General features: G+C 38.7%; 1 protein-coding gene across 13 annotated transcripts in view; it reads left to right on the top strand.

The window, feature by feature from the left end:
- The window catches only part of ADAM22 (ADAM metallopeptidase domain 22), a 177,700-nt gene that overhangs the window by 14,486 nt on the left and 140,880 nt on the right, over positions 1–22,334 (top strand). For all 13 annotated transcript variants that reach the window (XM_005876132.2, XM_005876131.2, XM_014547621.1 and 10 more), the window contains exon 3: positions 20,737–20,813. In XM_005876132.2, coding sequence (XP_005876194.1) covers positions 20,737–20,813 — 77 coding nt within the window. The remainder of the gene's footprint in view (positions 1–20,736; positions 20,814–22,334) is intronic.

Genomic DNA, 22,334 nt, shown 5'->3' with positions numbered 1-22,334 from the left:
ATGCCTCTAAAAGCTCTGCACATCTAATTGAAACCAGAAAGAACACCCCTAGAGAACAATCCCTTTAGAATAAGTAGAGACCACAGGGAGGGATGGCCCTCTGGGCTGTTTTGAAGCATATACATGTTAGTGTGAATGAAGGATCTGAAAGTAGGTTTAAGATCAGAAAAGAAAATAGGGGCTTGTGGTGGAGAGGCAATTCCATCAAAATGTTAAGATCCAGTAACTGGCCCACAGAAATTAACTGTTTTCACGACTCCAACTGACCTACTATAATCTCAGGAACAAAATTATTCATATTTTTAAAAAACATTTTTATTCATTTCAGAGAAGAAGGGAGAGGGAGAGAGAGATAGAAACATCAATGATGAGAGAGAATCATCAATCGGCTGCCTCCTGTATGCCCCTACTGGGGATCAAGCCCACAACCCGGTCTTGTGCCCTTGACTGGGAATTGAGCTGTGACCTCCTGGTTCATAGGTCAATGCTCAACCAGTGAGCCACGCCAGCTGGGCCATATTTTAATTATATATAATAGGTTTTTCTAAGAACTTTATTGAAATATAATTTACATATCATAGAATTTACCTGTATAATAAGAGTCTACAGTTCAATTTATTAGTATATTCAAATACAATCACCACCACCACAATCAAGTTTAAAGCATTTCCATCACCTCATAAAAGAAACCTCATACGCATTCTCCAAACTCTCTCCTGTACTGCCTACTCTCAAACCTAGCCCTAGGCGGCCACAAATCTATTTTCTGTCTCTATAGACTTGCCTCTTCTAGACATTTCATACACAAGGAATCCTACACTATGTGCTCTTTTGTGACTAGTTTTTTTCCATTTAGCATAATGCTTTCATGGTTCATTCATGTTGTAGTATGTGTTACTTCATTCCTTTTTATTGCTGAAAGATATTCCATTTTCCATTCATTTTGATGAACATTCCCCCCCACCCCCTTTTGGGGAATTATGCATAACACTCTTATGAACAAAAGTGTTGTTTTGTTTTTGTGGTTTTTTTTAAAATTAAATCTTTATTGTTCAAATTATTACAGTTCCTCTTTTTTCCCCCCATAGCTCCCCTTCACCCGGTCCCCACCCCACACTCTGAATGGAAGAGCTGCTGTGCAGTAGACACCCTTATGGGGCAGGACTTGCTTCAGTGGGGCTTTGGTGCTCACTGAGTCTGCCCCTTGAGTGTGTCACTTATGGATGTGAAGAGTTGTAATTTAGTATTGTCTCACACTGACCAGTGGGTACACTGGCTCTTGGATCTCCAAGGAGGTGCAAAGCCAGCCATTGCCTGGGGTCACCAAGCAGGAGCTACAGAGAGATCTTCAGATTCCTCCTCTTTTTATTGGGTTTGGAAGTGCCCATTCAAGGCCCAGCTGTGTAGCAACACAGGCTGCTGCTTCTGGATTGATTGCTTTGAGCTCCCTGACCCAGCTGCTGTCTGACAGGTTTTAGGCTGAGAAAGGAGAGGCCATTTATATGCAAAAGCCACTACACACAGCTTAGGTGAGGTTGTAAATTGGGTGGGGCAGGGTCTCAGAGAATCATCAGGGCGGAGCAAACAGCAATGGCTGCCAGTCAGCCCTGCACTGGGGAGGTCCCAGCACAAGAACAATGACTGCTGCGAGCATCTCTGTCCGGAAGAAAGCTGCCCCCGTGTTCCTGCCCCGATGCCAGTTTCTCCCCATATGTGTCTGGGTCCCCCAGAGTCTCGCCTGGCACTGGAGTTATGAGCAAGTGGGAGTTTGTATCTCCCTCTCGATTAAAAAAGCAGCGCACTCGGGTACCAGCCTGTTCTGTGCCTCCGCACCTCCTACCAGTCTCAATGCACTTTCTTCTTCACCTCTTTAGTTGTAGAACTTCCACTCAGCCAGCTTTCCTGCAGTTCTGGATGATAGTCGTTCTGTCTTTTAGTTGTAATTTTGATATGGTTGTGAGAGGCAGCAAGTACAGGTGTTTACCTATGCCGCCATCTTGGTTCCTCTGTGTACTAAAATTTGTGTGTGAACATATGAAAACATGCACACACCAAAAATCAAAGCAAGTCATTGTGAAACAATACTTTCATCCTTAATACATGCAGCAATATACTTTTCACTCTACTCTGTTTTTTTGTCATGTTTTAAAAAATTCTGGCCAGGTTATGCTTAAGTGATTTCAGAGCCTTATAATGGATCATGATCTGACCTACAGATTTAAAAACTTTCCCTCAGGATTCCAGACAGATGAGCCTAATACCTACAAGGCAGCTCTTCTTTTGAGCAGCTCTGGGAAAGGTTTTAGAAGGTTGAGTCAATGTGTGCCTGCTGGAGCTTCCAGCCATTAATTTTTATTTCTTGTGCGTTTACTGGCAACAGTATTAGAGACATCTCTATGCTGTATTACTCATTCCTCCCCCCCCCCTTTTACAATATATTTTTATTGATTTCAGAGAGGAAGGGAGAGGGAGAGAGATAAAAACATCAATGATGAGAGAGTATCATTGATTGGTTGCCTCCTGCATGCTCCTCCCCCCCACCCCCCCTCGGGGATCGAGCCTGCAACTTGAGCCTGTGCCCTGACTGGAAGTCAATCTGTGACCTTCTGGTTCATAGGTTGATGCTCAAGCACTGGGCCACATAGTCTGGGCCTTTCCCCTTTTTTTATCCTCACCCAAGGATATGTTTATTAATTTAAGAGAGAGAGAAAGGAAGAAAGGGAAAGAGAGACAGAGAGAGAAACATCGATGTGAGAGAGAAACATCTATCAGTGCCTCCCATATGCACCCTGACTGGGGATCGAACCCTCAACCTAGGTATGTGTCCTAACCAGGAATCAACCCACAATCTTTTGGTGTACAGGACGATGCTCCAACCAACTGAACCACCTGGCCAGGGCAGTGTTACTCATCCCTTAGTTGTTATGTGGCATCAATGAAATCAACCATGCAAAGATGCTTGTGAAAAAAATTTTTTTTTATAATTGTAAAAAGTTTTATGTTTTGAAATAGTTCAAGTTTACAAAAAAGTAGAGAAAATAATGTGACAGACACTCTTGTACTCACCATCCAGGTCAACAAAATTTAGTAGTTATTTTTTTTTTAAGGACATAACTTCATAGATTGAGTTGATACTTTCCTTCCTTTCATTTCCCCTCCCTTCCCAGAGGAAATTACCTTGCAATTGGTGTCATTTTGCCTGGCTTTCTTTTCATACTTTTACTACATAAATATTTCCATAAGCAATTGAACTATTTTGTGTGTTTTTTAAATATACATATTTGGTATCATATAGATCCTTTTGCCACTTCTCAACTTTGATTTTCAATCTCTTATGTTGATACAGGTAAAATAATTGAATTCATCCTTTTTTATTGCTATCTGGCTTTCTGTTTCATAAACCTATCAGTTATTTTCCCTTTAATGACATTTATAGACTGTTTCCAATTTTTTGCTCTTATAAGCAGTGTATGCCATTGATATATACATGTATTTCTGTGGGGTATGTATTTGGAAGTGAAATTGTTGGCTCTTCAGGTTTGTATCTTTTCAGTTTTTCTACATATTGCCACATAGTACAGTGAAATAACCAATTTACATTCCACCAGCAATGCATGAGGGTTTCTGTGCATCGCCACCTTCATCATCGTTAAGAATCATAGGACTTTTAAATGTCTAACAACATTGTGGGTGTGAAAATGGTGTTTTGTTATTTTACTTTCCATTTTTATGATGACTAATAAGATAGAGTGCCTTTGGGGACTACTAGTACATTTCTTCTCTGAATGACCTCATCACATACTTTCCCCAATTTCCTAGTGGGATATTTGTCTTTTTATAGGAGTTTTAAATATGTTATGGGTTCTTTTCTATTATTAGTTATCTCTGTTACAAATACTTTTTAAAAATTTTGTGGCTTACCTATTCATTCCCCTGGTATCATTTGTTGTGACAGATTAATAAAAGTTTTTGATGTGTTCCATACCGACCCTTTCCTTCATGATTCTTTGTGTGTTTGTGTATTACATGACTATATTAGAATCTACTATAGTTTTATATAAGTTTTAATTTTTAGTAAATCAAATCCCTGGTGCAGTATTCTTCTTTAAAGAGTAAATGAGACTTCATAGATTCAAAGCCCACCTTTTGCCCTAACTGTGTGAACTTGATGGACACTTCTCTAATCCTGACTTTTTATACCAATAAAATAGTGATAAGAATAGTACCCAGAAGGGAAATGGAGACATTTGTAATAATGTAAACAATACAAATAAAGTGAAAAAAAAAATGAATAATACCCAGTTCAGACATTATTGTGAGGATTGAAGGAGATAATACACACAAAGCTTATAGCTGAGCATTTGGCATATAGTAAGAGTTTAATGAACGTTAGCTCTTTTTTTTTTTAGCTTTCATAATTATAATTTCTTGGTATAAAACTGGTGTATAATTTTTTCTATACATAAATCACTGGAATTCTCTGATTTTACAAGAGCCATGATTCACATCAAATGTTCCAGGAAGTAGAGGTGCTAATTCTGAGTTCCAACTTTGTTCTCACTGTTTTCTTTCCAGGAATTTAGCAAACCAAGTTATTCTTGCCCCCTTCTCCCCACCCCATAATATTAGTTCAGGTATCAGGTGGGGTTTATTTTTTAAAAATGGAATGAGCAACCATGCAGCTCCTTTACTTTGGGATGGGAGACATCTCTGCATGAGCTAAAACCTCAATAGTCTGTAGTCTGAATAGGGCTGCTCCCAGCAGGAGAGTGAGGGAAGGAAGGAGAGCAGGTTTCCAAGAGGGTAAGAGGCAGCTAGGTAAAAGGTTGGACTCATAGTTCCCAAACAAGGCTGAGTTTAGAATCTATATTTTTAACTGGATTAGAGGATAAAGTGTTCTATTTTAATATCTTGTTTTAGTTTCTTTTTTTAAAACCATGTTTTATCTGAAGAACTTCAAAACGTAAAACTCTAAAGGAACAGACATTTGAGGAAGAAAGGGCTCCCCAGATTTTATAGAAGGTAGCAGTTATTATAACCAAGTCCATTCATCTTCCATGAAAACTAAGATCACCTTGCATTTGAAATATATTTAGTATAACAATATTGATTTTAAATGCAGTTTTTATAACAGCTTTATTGAGATACGATTTATGTGCCGTAAGTTCATGCTTTTAAAATGTACAGTTCAGTGGTTTTTAGCATAGCTTTTAATAAAATATTTAGTCATGCTTAATTCTCTTTCCCTTTCTGTTTTGATCTTCGCTTTTTATCATTCTGCTGTTTTGGTCCCATTGAAAACTAGCTGTGATCATAAGTTCCTTTGCTCAGTGTCTTGCTGAGACAACTCTGGGCCCAGCGTTCTGATTTAGCCTTTGGCTCAACAGAAGAACTTCCATTTTCTTGCAGTGAATTCCCATATTTAATAAATATTTCAACACTTAATCAATCAAGCATGTGTTCCTGAATCTCCAACACTTTTCAACAAACAGTCTTTCCAAAATCTGTTATTCCAAAATTAATTGTTTGTGTTATTTCTCTTTCTCAAGAAATAATTAGGTTAGAAGACATCCGTCTGCTTTTATTTTAGTATCAGATGTTCACTGCAGAAAGTGTTGAGGAAAGAGGAGCTCCAAGGGCAGATATTATTGTTGCTGGGGTGTTAGTGGGGTGTTAGTGGGGTGTCTGTGTGGAGGTCTTTGCAGAACATCCCATCTCCATAGGGCCACTGGGTCAGTGTCGTCCTCACATTTCACTCGAAAAAGCTGTACTTGTCTCTGCACCTTCTGGCCCTTGTACAGTTGGGTATTTTAGTTATGTTAGAGCTATTAATCATGCCTTTTTATAGCTCCTGTACTCTGCAGTGTGTTTTCACTAGAACTAAAGGTTCTTGATTTCTCGTTTTGTCGTCCTATCTTTGAGTAATGAGGGAACCGAGAAGATTGCAAATATTTAATGGACTTTGATTCTTGTACCTTTTCTTAAGAAGTTTAAACTTGCCAGTTTTGCAATTAGAATTTTTTCATTGGTTCTTTTATTTTTCAGATGAAGGCTCACTAACTGTTTTGGGTGACACTAACATTGTGTGTGTGTGTGTGTGTGTGTGTGTGTCTGTGTGTGTGTCTGTGTTGGAATTTATTTCCTGTGATTTGAGTTGTGAACTGACATTTAAAGTTTTTTAAATAATATATATTTTTATTGACTTCAGAAAGGAAGAGAGAGAAGAGAGAGAGAGAGAGAGAGAGAGAGAGAGAGAGAGAGACATTAATGATAAGAGAGAATTATAGATCGGCTGCCTCCTGCACTCCCTCTCTTGGGGTTGGAGCCTGCAACCTGGGCATGTGCATGCTAGGAATCGAACCTTGACCTGTGGCTGGGCTGTGCATTGACATTTAAAAATTTCATTCAAAAAATATTTCTTAAGGGCTTACTACTATTTGTCATGCACTATCCTGGGTCCTTGGGATATATGAGTGAATAAAAAATTCCCAAATTTTGTTCTTCATGGTACTTAATGTTCTCGTAGGTAGACAAAAACATAATACATGATAAATTACATAGCATATTAGAAGGTGGTAAATGCTATGGAAAGAAAGGAAAAATATATAGCATGGTAATGGTCATTGGGAGTACAAGGGGGATGTAGGGCACATAGGTTGTATTTAATAGGGTGGTTCATTAAGTTTCACAGAGAAGGTGACATTGGGAAAAGCCTTGAAAGAAGTGGGGAGTGAACCAGGCAGATATCTGAGGAAGAGCATTGCAGGATGAGAGAATAGCCAGTAAAATGGCCTGACCCAAGGCTAGAGCTTGTTTATTAAGAATGAGTAACAAAGAAGATGGGTGACTGAAGGTCTCATTGAAAACTATATGCGAGGGGGTGGGGGAGTGGATATTTGGAATTATCCATACCCCTGGCAGTATTTTCTTTCTTTTTTAAATATGTTTTATTGATTTTTTACAGAGAGGAAGGGAGAGGGATAGAGAGTTAGAAACATCGATCAGCTGCCTCCTGCACACTCCCCACTGGGTACGTGCCTGCAACCAAGGTACATGCCCTTGACTGGAATTGGACCTGGGACCCTTGAGTCTGCAGGCCGATGCTCTATCCACTGAGCCAAACCGGTCAGGGCCCTCTGGCAGTATTTTCAGTTTCCTTTGTGTTCTCAAAGGGTTGTGTTATCTCATTAAAGAAGACAGTACAAATTTTCACTGTGGTGGCTGAATGTAATCCATCCCCACCAACTCCGCACAATGTAATGTATTTGGATTCTTCTTTGCAAGACAGAATTACTCCTGTCCACTTAAATGTCTTTCTCTTTTATGTTTAGTACATACACGGCTTTGGGTCACTCTGTCTGCAGGATGTATTATCCTAGGTGGTTGGTAGATAATTTTAGTGCTGACCTGCCATAAAGTTTACAAAGAAGCAAGTCATTGTTACTGTGCTGAACAGATGAAAGGAGTACTTCCAAGTCATCTTTGAACATATCCTGTTTCACAAATGGGGCAAATAGGCCTAAATCGCATTAAGAAAATTTTGCTAGCTATTTAAGAGGGAAAATAAGATGATTAGGACAGACTTCAAATACAGGTTGACAAACTGTCTCAAGAGCTTATTAAATAGGCTCAACAATCATTTTTTCAAGATGGTTTTGAGTAGATGTTTGTTTCCTCATAGGTGGGAAATGAATCATTGAGGTTCCCAAAGGTCAAAGTTCTAACCTTCTCTATCTGACCTATAGATATTGCATATTTCAAGTTACATAGTCAAATGACTACCAAACTCACTAACAAATGTTGGTTGAATACAATGAGCACCGGAACACAGGGTAGAATTTTTTCTTTAAAAAAATATTGATTTCAGAGAAGAAAGGAGAGAGAAAGAGAGAGACAGAGAGAGAGAGAGAGAGAGAGAGAGAAACATCAGTGATGAGAGAGAATCATCAATTGGCTGCCTCCTGCACACCCCCTTCTGGGGATTGATCCTGTAACCCAGGCATGTGCCCGGGCCTGGAATCAGACCATGACCTCCTGGTTCATAGGTGGATGCTCAACCATTGAGCCAAACCGGTTGGGGTAGGTTAGAATTTTTGAGGGAGAGTCAGTGAAATGCATATGCTGGTAATGATTATACTCTCTGTCTAACAAAGATAGTGCCTATAACTACCAGAGAACTCACAAAGAAAGCAACCTTCATTATGGTTATATTCTTGAGAACTATTTCCAGTTTTTGGATATTACAATTTGCAAAATAACTTTTGTTCATATTATTGTGAGATAACAGTTGCCAGGTTTGTTTCACATTTGTAAGTGAGCACATATTTTGTACCAACCACGTGCTAAGTGTTGGGAATATGGAGGCACTTGGTGCAGAATTGAGACTGGAGGGTGGTGTAGCTGTGAGGCACGAACCTCCAAGAGATAGTGAAAGGAATTGTCATCAGGAGGTGAAAAGTGGTAAGCAAGAACAATTCTGACTTCTGGATGTAACACCAAATTCTGTTCACACATGCTCCGACTTTTGCTGCTCAATAATAAATAGCCTACTTTACATGTATTCAGTCTTCCCAGCGATCCTCGGAGGTTGGTACTATTGTTCCATTTACTAAGTGGGAAAACTGAGGCACAGAGAGATTAATCACCTGCCCAAGATCATTCAGTTTGGGAAAGGATAGGGGTAGAATTTGAAACAGGAAATTTGGCTCTAGAATCTGGAGTCTTACTACCCTCTGCAGCTTTTAATAAGTAACTGCTCACAGTCTCAACTGCTTCCCTAAAGGAGGGAAAGCTCCTTTAGGACAAGAGTGTAGCACGGGATTATATTACTGTCTGGCATAGTGGTAACTTGTGTTTCTGGACAGTAAATATGTGTGGGCACTACTGTGTCTTTCTCAGCAGCAGGTATGGTTGCCTTGGAGTCCTGTGCACGTGATAGGGGCCTTGGGACATGTGGTATAACGGAGATGGTAGAGCACGCAGGGGAGGCCAGACAAGGACAAAGAGGACGGCTTGGTGGCAGTTTGCTGAGGATGCTGATCACGGGAATGTTTTAGTCAGGACTCCTTGCCAGGAGGCAGCTTCCCAGAAACTCAGTGTGGGTAGTTCAGAGCAACTACCTACACACTTCTCAGAAGAGAATAAATTCTCCCAGGGTATCACTTAATAAATTAATTGAAATGTAAACTCCATGTCACTTCAAAGTATTCATTTGCTTCAGAGCAACAAGAAGTAAGGAACTATCATAAAATGGACAGAAAGAGTAACTGTGCCCAGCCTTCTTCCTTTATGAAAGAGAAGCAGGGTGTCTTTTAGGAATCCTTTCTTTAACCCAGCGTGTGAGAAGCATGGAGGCCTCATTAAAATGCTCTAATTTGCCCCACCCCCACCCCCAACAGAGGCAACACCAAGAGAGTTTGGTTTATTCAGTTTTATATCAAAACACACCAACAACACAGAAACCTGGGTCATGTCTGAAACATTGAGAACAGTTTAGTGCCCCCACATGCACGCTCTTTTGTTAAAGCCAAGAGTTTATGCAGAGGGAGGAATGAATGGTTTTAAGTTAGCTAGTGGCTCCCACCCTGCCCAGAGGAAGCCACAGATTCTATTTGCTTATCCTTTCCATCAGCCTTTTACATGAAATTGTTTCTATTAAGAGCTGAGTTCATGTCAGTGAAGAAAAGAGTGGTGAGACTAAGGATTTTCTTTTCTTTTTACATTCAGACACAAAGTCACAAAAATAATTAGAAATCTCCGAAGTTATGTTGTTGTTTTTTTCTTGGATGGAGATATATTTCAGGGTTCAGGGATAGTCTACATTTGATTCTGACTTGACATCACCAGATCCTGTTAGCTTGTCCCAGGTCTAGAAGACACTTTAGTAATGATCTGTGTCTTATCTTCGTCTTAGGGCTGCAGTTATTCCTTCTATTCAGGCTTTTCCGAGTTGGAATCACCAGCGCTACAGAGTTAGCTTGTTTAAAGAAGCAGTTACTTTCCAGGTTATAGTCGGCGGCAAGCTTTCTCTGCTGTAATGCATACATATTTGTGCGTACACACATTTATGTGCAAGCACTATTGGATGTATAATAGATAATGTGATTTGATTTGTTGAAGTTTTCCGTCTCTCCTAATGATAATAGCTCTTAGGAGTTCCTGCTTTCAGAGATTATTTACAGTCAGTGTATTTTTAAAAAGCACTCCCCTTTACTAGGGAAAGTGTTTGGTGGTAAGGATTAGGTGACAAGACTGGTCTATTTATTGCAGGAGCTAATTGTGACTAGCGCCAATAAGTAATAGAGGTGTAAGTAAAAGTAAATTTTAGAGTTTCTTTCATTACTCTTGTTACCAAGCAAGGGCTTGCTGCCTGACACATAGAAACCAATACTATGACTTCGGCTTTTGAGAAAAGAAAAGGCTTTCCCCAGCAGAGAAAGGAGGCAAGGCTCAGATCTATCTCCTAATCGAGGGCTCAGGTGGAACTTAAGGGGTTAGGAAGGATGGGCGGGTGTATGGAAGTGCTGGCGGGGCAGGTTTCCATCGGAGGGCTTTGGAATTTGACCACTTATGCTGAGATACGATATGGGGCTTCAGCACCAGGTCTTTGTGGACAAGGGACCCTTCCTTTCTGAAAGAATTCCCGTGTTGATTGAATCCGGTCAAGTCTCAGCTCTGATTTCCTAAGGGTGGTGGTGGTGGTGGGTGATACTTTGGATCTGGATGTTGTTCGTGTGTGTTCTTTCTATCAATTTTTTATTTTAGCTACTTGGGAAACAAAGCAGCAACAACAAAAAAGAAATATTTTTGCTGGGGTTCGTGTGTCTGTAATGCTCTCATTTTGTGTCCCAATAACGAATGCCTTTGGTAGGTGACTGTTAAGTTAGAGGTGAAAAAACATTTTTTGAAAATCCTTGATGTTAGAGACTTACTGCTGGCCCTTTCTTTCTTTTCTTTCCTTCCTTTCCTTTCCGTTCTTTTCTTTCTTTCTTTTTTCTTTTCTCTTCTCTTCTCTTCTCTTCTCTTCTCTTCTCTTCTCTTCTCTTCTCTTCTCTTCTCTTCTCTTCTCTTCTCTTCTCTTCTCTTCTTTCTCTTCTCTTTTCTTCTTTTCTTTCTACCAGGAGCTTTGCTCTTGCAGGATTTTTGTTTGACTGTGTTCTTGGAAAACTTTTGGGCAATTGAGATAGAACAAATCTGGTTCTTTTTTAAAAAAAAAACTTTATTGTTTAAAATATGACTGATGTCTCCTCTTTTTCCCCATTGAGTCCCTCCACCGCACACTCTCACCCCCGGCCTTCACCACACTATTTTCTGTGTCCATGGGTTATGCATATATGCATACAAGTTCTTTGGTTGATCTCTTCCCACCACCTACCCACCCATCCCCTCTTTCCCTCTGAGATTCAACAGTCTGTTGCATGCTTCTATGTCTCTGGATCTGTTTTGTTCATCAGTTTATTTTGTTCGTTAGCTTTCACATATGAGTGAGATCATGTGATACTTGTCTTGCTCTGACTGGCTTATTTCACTTAGCATAATACCAAATCTGGTCCTTTTTTAAAGTTTAGTATGTATGTGTCTGTATATCTATATGTGTATGTATATGTATTGTATATGTGTGAGCAGAAAGTCTTCTAGAATTACGTAGTTTTAGTCTTTAGTCTAAGAGAGGAAAAGCCTTTTTACCCATGCAAATTTATTTTCCAAAGAAAATTCTATGGAATTCTTATGTACCAACTGTTCATTATGGGATTTTACTCAGTGATATTTCTGAATTTTTTTTCTTCAAACACTTGGAGCTGGTCCTTTAGTGGCATGAGCCTTAACTGTCAGATGCCTGTAATATTTACATAAGGAAGATGAAATTAAGCAAACAAATAAAAATTCACTGACATAACAGAACTGGGTGAAGTGAATCTTAATGTGAAGAATACGCCATTCTTATTTTTATTCCTTGGACTTGACCTATTTTTGATGTTGCCTCCAGGAGAGACTGTGACCCAGCTGGCAGAGACAATCCTGAATTTCCATGCCTGCTTTTAAAATTATCTGATTTAGAGCTGAAATGAGTAGTTATTCATTTGAGAATGTAATAGCTAAACTGCTTACTCCTCCCCCCCGTGCTCTTTTTACCTGTCCTATATTTAGCTTTCAATAGTTACATTATTCTTTGCAACAAAACTTTACATATTCTTTTGACCACAGACAATTTTAAAGTCCTTTTCTCATAGCATTCTATACTTAATGCTATTTTCAGTTTACATATAGGGGATGACAAGATGAAGCCCATAGTAAGTTTTAGTAACTTCACTCTAAATCATATATCAAGTCAATAGCGGGGCCAGGAAAAGGTCTCGTCTTTCTCCTAAGCCTTTCTTGCATTAAGGAAGAGTATCCGTTTCCCAGAGCTGATTCATCTGAGGGATTGTGTCTGCCGATGTTGTTGCATCCAAATATTGGGATTCCTTGCATTCAGATTTAATTACAGCTCAATATGACTACATATTGTATTGTTCTCAGGCTACTAAAGATCTTAAAGGCTTTGACTTTCAGGATTATGTGAGTAAGCGCTTTCTTGTTCAGTCCTTAAATTGAAGGCCTAGTAATGGAAGGTTAATGGCCAAGATGATGGAGAGACTGATTTTGTCAGAAGATAGCTGGAGCATAAATAGGTAATGAGGCTGCCTGACTTCCTGAATGGAGGGGAGAAAATCCGAGCTGGTGCCAGTGTCAGATAGTCTTTCTGCCTTCAGCTTTTGGAGCGGGGGCCACTGGAAAGAAGGGCCCTCAACTACCAGGGAATCAGAACCATGGGCTTTCAACACCGTCAGAACTGGAAACTCAGCAAAACAAATTCAGGGAATGCCTCTCAAAGACTCATCCTATCCAAGGAAAGCCCTTCTTGTGTGTGTATGTGTGGAACATATGGCTTTACCCAAGGGTTCCTAGGCAGTGAGAGCTACATGACATAATCTCTATACTGGAGTAATACATCCCCAAACAAGGGCATGCTCACAGCAACTGAACATGTTTACATCAATTGTAAAAAATTTTTTACATCAAATAAAGTCAATATCAAGCACTGGAATTTGAATTAGAGAGCTAGTTCAACTAGAGGAGAATTCCATGGGAATTGGTTATATGTTAGACTCATATGGGTGGCTCTTTTAAAAAAATATCCTGGGAATTTCAATCTATTGTTCCTCCCCCCCACCCGACCCCCCATTTAGAAAAAAACATGTGTGGAGAGTCTACTGTGCTTGTAGAGATGTTTCTGGAAACCTGGAGGCCTCATTTAATTTATCTGAGGAGGCCACCAGATGGAATTTCTTTTCCTCCTTTTTGGCTTTCTCTTACCCTTCCCTTCCTTTAAATTTTTTTTTTTAACTTGTAAAACTTTTATTCATTTGATTGAACTCAACAACAAAACTCAGGCAGTAAAACTGTCAAAAGAACATAGACTTTACTTGCAAGAAATATGTGAGAATTTAGTCAGTAGATACTGGTTTTCATAGTTAAACATGTTTTGTCATAAATTGTGAGAGTAAAGGAAGGGAGCTGTTGGTTATTGGACATCTATGATCTCAAAGGCCTTTTCATCCACCCATTTCCTGTTATTTTCAGGTTAAAGAGTACATCTCTTACATTGGTTTATAATAGTGGTTCTCAACCCTTAGCCACCCTCAGAATCACATGGGTAGCTCTTAAAAAAAAATTTATACCCGAGATCAACCCCAGACTAAAAGAATCAGAACCTTTAAATTTGGGGCCCAAGCATTGGTATTTCTTAACAAGCTTCCTGAGCAAGTCTAGTGTGCAGCCAGAATTGAGAACCACTGGTTTAGAAGTTATTTGGCATCTGTAGTTCCAGCCTGTTTTCCAACAGTAGATGCCTCACACTTTCTGCCTCAGGAATACAGCATTTCTTACAGTTCCCTGGATGTGCTGAACAGTTCCCATCTTTGTGCCTTTGTTGGTCCTTTTGCCTGGAGTGCTTTCTTTTTTTTTTGTCTGAGTGGCACCCCTTCCACTCCATCACCCTACAGTCAGCGGCTGCTGTCGTACCTCATATGTATATCTATTATTGGACTTTAAAATATTCTGTTACTTGTTCAGCAGCTTCCCTTTTGGACGGTGGGTTTCCTGGATACAAGGACCATGTTTAACTCTTCTTTATATCCCCAGAGCCTGGTATATTTCCACTGAGATATGGTCTGCACTTCACAAAGGTTGAATGGATTGTAACTTGTACTTTAGTTATGCCAATAAATCCACAAACTGTGTATTGTTATGTTTGTTCTTTTAGAGACTTTTGGTTTTGAGACATTAAACAATTTGCCCTAATTTGTTACATTATTAAATGGCAGACCCAGAATTCAAACGCTGCTCTGTCGGACTTTTAAAGACTGTGCTTTTTTGTTCTGTTTTATTTCACTTCATTTTAAAATGTCCTGCTGTCAGACTGTTTCGTTCTTATGGTACTAAATGCAGAAGGTTGGATTTTATGAATAGTTTGGTTAAAGATAATGTATAAATTAATGCAATATATGATGCACCTTATGAAAACTATAGACATGATTGACTTGACCAGGTGGAAAGGGGAGAGATATTTAACATAAAGTCATAGATATAGACATATGAATAGAAAAACACTAATTTTCTTACTAATTTTCTGATGTAGAAAAAGAGGGATAATATATATTAGTGATTATTGGCATATTATTTTTTTAATTGAACTCAATATTAGACATCAGGAATAATACTTGTATTTTTTTTAAAAAAAAAAACAAGTTGAAGTAGCCCTGACCAGATTGGCTTAGTGGATAGAGCATTGGCCTTTGGACTGAAGGATTCTGGTCAAGGGCACATACCTCATTTGCAGGCTTGATCCTTGGCCCGGTTGGGGAGAGTATGGGAGACAACCAGTCGATGTATCTTTCTCACATTGATGTTTCTTTCTCTCCCCTTCCCTTCTACTCTCTCTAAAAATCAATGGAAAAATATCCTCAGGTGAGGATTTAAAAAAATAATAAAATAAAAATAAAAATCTGATTTGAAGTAATCACATGGTAAAGAAGTATTTAGAACGCAGAATAGCTGAAGATTCTGTTACTTTCATTATAGACTTCTTTTTAATAATGTTCATTACTTTCCCAGTTACTGTGTTGCACAATACAATTTGACTGGCAATACTCCCACCCACTAGTATTCATTGGTTCATTATTCAAATTGGGCTTAATTAAAACCCAAATTACCTTATCTTTCTGCTTGTGTCAAAGTTCTGATTCTACCATGAAAGTTTTAGTGTCAACTTTGCTTTAAAAAGTGGTTAAGAATAGGCAGTCTTGAAAAGTTCACTTGTATTTGCTCTTTGGGGTATGTAGGTTGGCCCCAGCTGATTGGTTCTAGGAGACAGGAGGAGAAAAAGACTGGCTGCCAAGAAGCAAAATACATAAGGAGCAGGGGGCTTATATTAACTTCGCAGTTAGATTTCAGCTATTGCCATGAATAATAAACAGGCCTCAATCTGGAGATCATATCAGATTCTTCTGGTCCTAAAATTCTATGATTCATTTTTGAAATTTGAAATTAAAATTTATCCTTATGCAATTATATTGATTTATTAAGTTTGCTTGCCATCTGGTTATTTTATACTTTTGCATTTTTCCCCCTCAATCTTTTGTTTCATGGCTTTTATAAATGTCTGTCTCACTGCTTGTCCAAATCCTTAAAATGTACAAATGCACACACATTTTACCATAAACATGCAGTTTTTTCCTTTAAAAATAGATTTGCATTTATATTTTAAACCATTATTTGTCATTTCTAAGGTGGTAATCAAATTGGCCTTAGAACATGTGTCGGATGTGGTGACATTATTGATTTTTTTTCATTAAAACAGAGTTCTAAAGATTGTTTTTCATTGTTTAATTTTTTATGCGCTTTAAAATGCATTTTCATGACTCTAAGAAACCTGCAAGCTCCTCTGAGCTGCAGAATAGAAGCAAGGATGAAGCATGAGAAACGGCCTGCCAGCAGGCGAAACGCCTGCTCTGCTTCCAAGGAGTGTGACCTTGGAAGGACATTGGCCCACACTTCCTTCCCTCGGTTTCCTTATTTGTAAAATAAGGATGTTGTATCATATGCCTTCTAGAGGTTCTCTCACTATGATGATATGATACGAAAGTGTTTGATGAATAGTTTTAAAATAACAAATCATGCCTATGTAGTAATTTGAAAGACTGCATTTCAATTTATATTTTTCAAATATTTCTGAGAGACATTTAGCTTTTAATCTTCAAGTTAAAGTTAATAAGTATTAGAATTTTTCTTTGGCTATATATGTTAGGTACCTCTCCCCAAAGGAAAATCCTGATATTATATTAGTTCTATCTTCTCAAACCTTCATTTTCTTTTCCTTTACATTTAAAAGGCACGGTCTAAGATTAACTTTCTGATGGCCGTCCTGGCTCACTTCAGTAGTGTTGAATAATAAGCTAGATTGTTAGTACTGCATGAATTCGGGGTAACTCTATTTAATTTATTATTTCAGATAACCTAAAGTAGTAAATATGAGAGACTCTCAGAATATGTTTGTTGACTGAATCAATCTGAATACAGTCTAAGGAGGCCTTTTTTACATGAAAACTATATTAATACACTCCTATTCCTTGTTCCTATCAATAATGCAAAATTTTTTTTTTTTACTAAACAGCAGTTAAACTTGCTGTCAATAGATTTTCTTTTGAGTTTAGTAATGGATTTCTCCTTAGGATATGCATGGGTGAGATCAATAAAATAAAATACCAGATGTAACATAAGAAAAACATAAGAATTAGACAGAATTAATGCAAACAGTAAATTTCTTGCTGAAAAAGGATGGTAATGTTATCCTGATCCAAGCTGTAGTCATGATACCATGATGAATAACATGTGGCCTCTGCCCTGTTCACCATAATAAATTCAGAGAAAAAATGGAGGAGAGAGCGAGAGGTTCATTTTAGTTGAGACATCAATTCTGGTAAGCAAAATACATAAGAGCTTTCCTCAGTCTATTCCCAAAACATGGTAGTTAGCACTTCAGGAAACTTAAAGAGCTTTCATACAAAAGGGAAGGCATTGTCCTTTGACATGGCATTAGGAACAACCTTGATGGAAGGACTGCATTTTATATGCAAGTAATTTATAGCTGTTCAATTGTTGTTCATTTATGCATCCAGGTGATTGATAAAGCAAACACTCAAATCAATTAGTCAGGAAATACTTATTGAATACCTGATGCTGGTCAGTCCTGAGGCCCTGATATCAAACTGAACCGTATTGAGGAGGAGGGAAGACAGAGGTGGGAAGACACTGGGACGACCTTGTGGAAGAGGAGTGTTTGGGCTGAACGGTGTCCCTTCCAAAATGTATATGTCAAAGCCCTAACCTCTAAGGTGACTGTATATGGAGATAGAGCTTTTAAAGAGGTAATTAGGGCAAGTAGCAGTTAAACATGCTGTCAATAAACCAACAAAAAAGAATTGTCTGAAAGTTCTGGAGATCAAAAGCCCAAAGTGGATCTTAAAGGCTAAGATGAAAGTCTTGGCAGGGCTGTGCTCCTTGCAGAGGCTCTAGGAGAGAATCGTTCCTTGCTGTTTCCAGTTTATAGAGGCTTACAGCATTCCTTGGCATGCAGCCTTTTCTTCAGGTCACAAGTGTGGGCCTTAATCCAATGTGACTGGTGCCCTTACAGTGGTTCTCAACCTTCCTAATGCCGTTCCTCATGTTGTGGTGACCCCCAACCATAAAATTGTTTTCGTTGCTACTTCATAACTGTAATTTTGCTACTGTTATGAATCATAATGTAAATATCTGATATGCCGGATGTATTTTCATTGTTACAAATTGAATATAATTAAAGCATAGTGATTAATCACAAAAACAATATGTAATTATATGTGTTTTCCGATGGTCTTAGGCGACCCCTGTGAAAGGGTCGTTTGACCCCCAAAGGGGTCGCGACCCAGAGGGTGGCGACCCACAGGTTGAGAAGCGCGCGCACACACACACACACACACTGAGAGAGACAGAGAGAGAGAGAAGAGAAAACGATAGATAGTTATGCCAGGGGTGCACACACATAGAGTAAAGGTCATGTGAGGACACAGTTGGAAGGTGGCTGTCTGCAAGCCAAGGAGAGGGGCCTCAGGACAACACTTTAATCTTGGACTTCTGGCTGTTACCAGAGAATTAAACTTCCCGGTCACTCGTGGGAGTGAGGTTCTTGTGACATCTTAGAAAATGTGTGGAAACAGGCTGTATTTGCCTAGAGTTACATTTCTCAGTTTCCCTTAAAGTCTCCTGCCCCTTAAGCCAGTCTTGGAAAAGGTGCAGCTGGGGTTCCAGCAGAGCCAGAAACAAGGCCAGTGTCCAGAGCTTCCGTTCCATGTTGCAGCCGGTGTGGCTCAGCATCCAAGCTAAGTCTACTAGTCCATGTGTGGAGTCCGACACGGCCCTGTGCCATGTGGTCACAGGGGAGCACACCCTCCTGCCACAGGGGAGTCAGGAACCCAGTGCACAAGAGAGAGAGAGAACTTCGTTGTTTGGAAGTTTAAATATTCAGGCTTTGCACTCTTGCAGTGATCACACCCATCTTGGCTACTGACTGGCTTTCAGGTGTGATTGATGAGCAGACAGGTAGGCATCTTCTCACGTCACTCAGACCTTACTGGGCATTCGTCTAAACTGCCTTTGTCCAGTCCCTACCCCCATCGATTAGTGGGGAACAGATTTGGAGAGTGTTAAATGCAGCTTTTTGACAAAGCTGCACAAATGGCCTGCCTATACCTAGTCTTCCCTTTCCTCCCTTCCTGTTAAATAATAACCAGGTTATCACAGCCTCCAGGACTCGGAGAAAGAAAATTTCTGTTGTGTAAGCCTCCTAGTCTGTGGTCCTCTGCTATGGTAGCCCTTGGCAGACTAATACAAGGAGGAACTTGATCAAAGTCTAGAAGGATGGATAGGGCCATTTGGGGAAATGATATTGGGAGAGATCAGGGCCTGGTTCAGAAAAGCACTCAGCGGAAGTGATGAGTGAAAGTCACATAAAAAGTTGGAACATACCTCGCTTGTGGAATTAAAGAGCAGAAAGGAGACCAGTGTGGAGGCAGTGTGGGTGGATTCTTGGGAACTTGGGTGCCATTATATCTGGGGTGGGGGAGGTGACTGTGGAAGATCTTGATATTCAGGGAGAGAAGGTTTGTAATTGAATCTTCTGGGGCTTACATTTGGGATTTGAAAATCTGGGGCTTACATTTGGGATTTTGGTAAGGAGTTAATTTTAAAAAGAGCGAGGAAGATATGATCTGTGGAGGCAGATGTGGAAATAGAGAATAAGGTGTGGCTCCAAGAATGGCCATAAAAATAAAAAAGAGGTGAGAGTTTGATGATAGCTCAGTGTTATTGGGAAGAATGAAGGGTTAATGAAGTTAATGAGGCTGAAAGGTAACCAGATAGTTCTTCATCCTTGGGCTTTCATGAGGATTGGAATATGTTTGAAATTGAGCTATTGCATTGTTCCACCCCCTATTACTTTTAAATAATTTGAAACAGAAGAGTTACCATTTCTTTTCGTAAAGCTTTATTATCATTAAGTGCTCTCCTTTCGCCTAATGCCATAAGATCACTGTGTGTGAAAATCCCAGGGGTGGTTCAGGTGCCCTTCATGCCTCACAGAATCCTGGGATGCCCCTTCCTATGATGCACTGGTTCACCATCTGTTTCATGTGCTACATGAGTGCAGTTGCTCAGATGGTTTTTATCTCTAAAATAGTGTTTGCTTTTTCTCACTGCAGGAATTATACATGTTTATTTTAGGAATTTTGGATACTATAGAAACATACAAATAAAAATTTCAGAAATTCGTAGTCCTACTAAGATATAGGTATTCTTAGTATTTGGGGAGTCAAACAGAAGGAGCAGTTTTGCTTCCTCCCTCTTTTCAGTTAATGCACATGGTTATTCAACATGTTGAAATTATGTTCTTGGTAACCCTCTATATTGTTTAGTTTAGAATCCCTTATGATTTTCTCTGGGAGTTCCAAGAATGGTGTTGGAAATAGTGATTTCATTTTTCCAAGAAAATTTTGATGGGCGATATTTGCAGTAGATGTGCAGAGGTTCAGTTTTGCTCTTAGGAAGAGAGAGAAACCTCTATGAAATTATGTTTGCTTAATTAAAATGGAAAGAATTTTAATTATTTATTTATTTATTTCTCTGGATAATGTGTTTTTTTTTCCCCCCTCTGGATAATTAGAACTGAAATATTTTTAAAGTTCGTATTTGTGACAGGATGAAAAGTATTTTTAGATCATATTCACCATATTATCTTACTCTTGAACATATTTTCCTCTATTTTTTAATGTACAAGGCTTAATTTTAAAGGAGCCAGTCATTTAATATAGAAAAAACTGAAGAAAGTTCAGTCTTCTTGGAAATGAAATGTGTAGCTACTTGAGATAAAGTGGAAAGGTAGGGCCCTGACCCTCCTTGGTTAGGTGGTACTTTACTTCAGACTGGTGAATGCTTGGCTTCTAAGAAGGTGCACATTTTACTTTGTTTTTATTTGATGTCCATGTTGAATTGTTGTTTTCTAAATTAGGATACCATGCACTTTTTTAAAAGTGATCTAAGAAATGCTTATCATCTGATCACTATGCTGAATAATAAATACCTTTTATCTTTTTAATATTGCAGTTGACTCATGTTAACCAGGCAAGCTTCCAGGTCGATGCCTTTGGAACATCATTTATTCTTGATGTCGTGCTAAACCAGTAAGTCTTTGTTGAGCTGCACTCACTTTTGTCCGATACCCATTGAATCTACCTTGTTATCCTTCTGTGAAGTTTTGTTTTCTTACTGTATTTTACTTCATCTTCCTTTATCAGTTAAATACTACATTTAAAACTAGTATATCTATTAATATAATATCTGTTATATCTATTAATATGATATCTGTTGTAAGTATTAAGTCTGGCAAGTAACAGGAAATGGATATCCATTTGAAATTGAAGTCAGAACAGATTTGAGAATGTAATATGGAGGGCAAGACCTACTCCAGTATTTTGTATAAAAATATGTGTGACCTAAGTTTCTATGAATGACAACAAATTGTGAAAATAATACTTTTAGTATTAAAATTTCCTTCTTAAGAGAAAGCTACCCTTTTGCTCAATGACTCAGAGGATTGGCTGTGTCTGTTATTCTTAATAATGCCTGTGGGATGCTTTGAGTTGGGAGTTGATTTCTGTGAGGTTTAGGGTACTGGGCTTATTCGGTAAGTACCATATAATTTTGGAAATTGTCATTTGCCTGTCTACCTGGAATTTGGGGTTTGGAATAACAGAATTTTAGGTTTAGAAGTGGCTTTTATTTAATCATTGGATTTAATCTCTTCCCTTTGGGTAAGTCTAATGTCTAATAAGTCTTACAGGACTTTTGGTTGTCTGTTCACTTTTTTAAAAAAGCATTTGTATCCCACTTCTCATCATGGGCAAGTGGAAAGAGACCAGTGCTCTGCCAGCCAGTGTTTGTGAGCTGAGCAGCAGTGGCCAGCAGCTTTGCTGAAATCAGCTAGCTATGCACCAGCTCAGGAAGAAAATTTGAGGCCAGAAGGACAGAAATGTAGAGCTAGAGTGAGAACTAAAGCCTGAATTGTCTACATTGGGAAACCAGGTAAATGGAAGACTATAAAAATGACATAGAGGCAGGACTTAGAGCTGTGATATCTGGATAAGTAGCCACTAGCCTCTTTAAATAAAATTTGAGATTCTGTTTTTCTGTTGCATTCGCGACATTCCTAATGCTCACTAGCCATATGTGGTTACTGGTTATCTTATTGTACAAGTCAGTACATTTCCATCATTGCAGAAAGTTCTGTTGGACAGTGTTGGTTTAGAGAATTCTTTTGGAGAACAGGCACATAGAAACTGTTAGATTATTGAGCTAGGTCAGTCATTTCCATCCATGTTCAATGTTAAATTAATAATGAATCTTACTAGAGTCCTAATTTTTATGGAATTTATGTACAAATTTGTGGTAATACCATTTTTGCTGTGTTGATGTTTAAGCCATGCATTAGTTTATTTTGTCATTAAGCTGTCTCAAATGGTACATTTTGTGAGTAATTCACCTCTCTCTCCACATTTTTGAAGTTCACCAAAATTTAAATATGAAAAAGTTCAATTTAAATATGAAAAAGCATGGTGTTAGATGGAAATTGTTTTCTTACTTTCTTCTTTGATAAAGTATATATTTAAAATGTAACATAAATTGTATTTCTACTATGCTCATTA

This window comes from Myotis brandtii, unplaced genomic scaffold (assembly GCF_000412655.1).
Source record: "Myotis brandtii unplaced genomic scaffold, ASM41265v1 scaffold48, whole genome shotgun sequence".
Classification (NCBI taxonomy): domain Eukaryota; kingdom Metazoa; phylum Chordata; class Mammalia; order Chiroptera; family Vespertilionidae; genus Myotis; species Myotis brandtii.
This window is presented reverse-complemented; position numbering and strand designations above follow the sequence as displayed.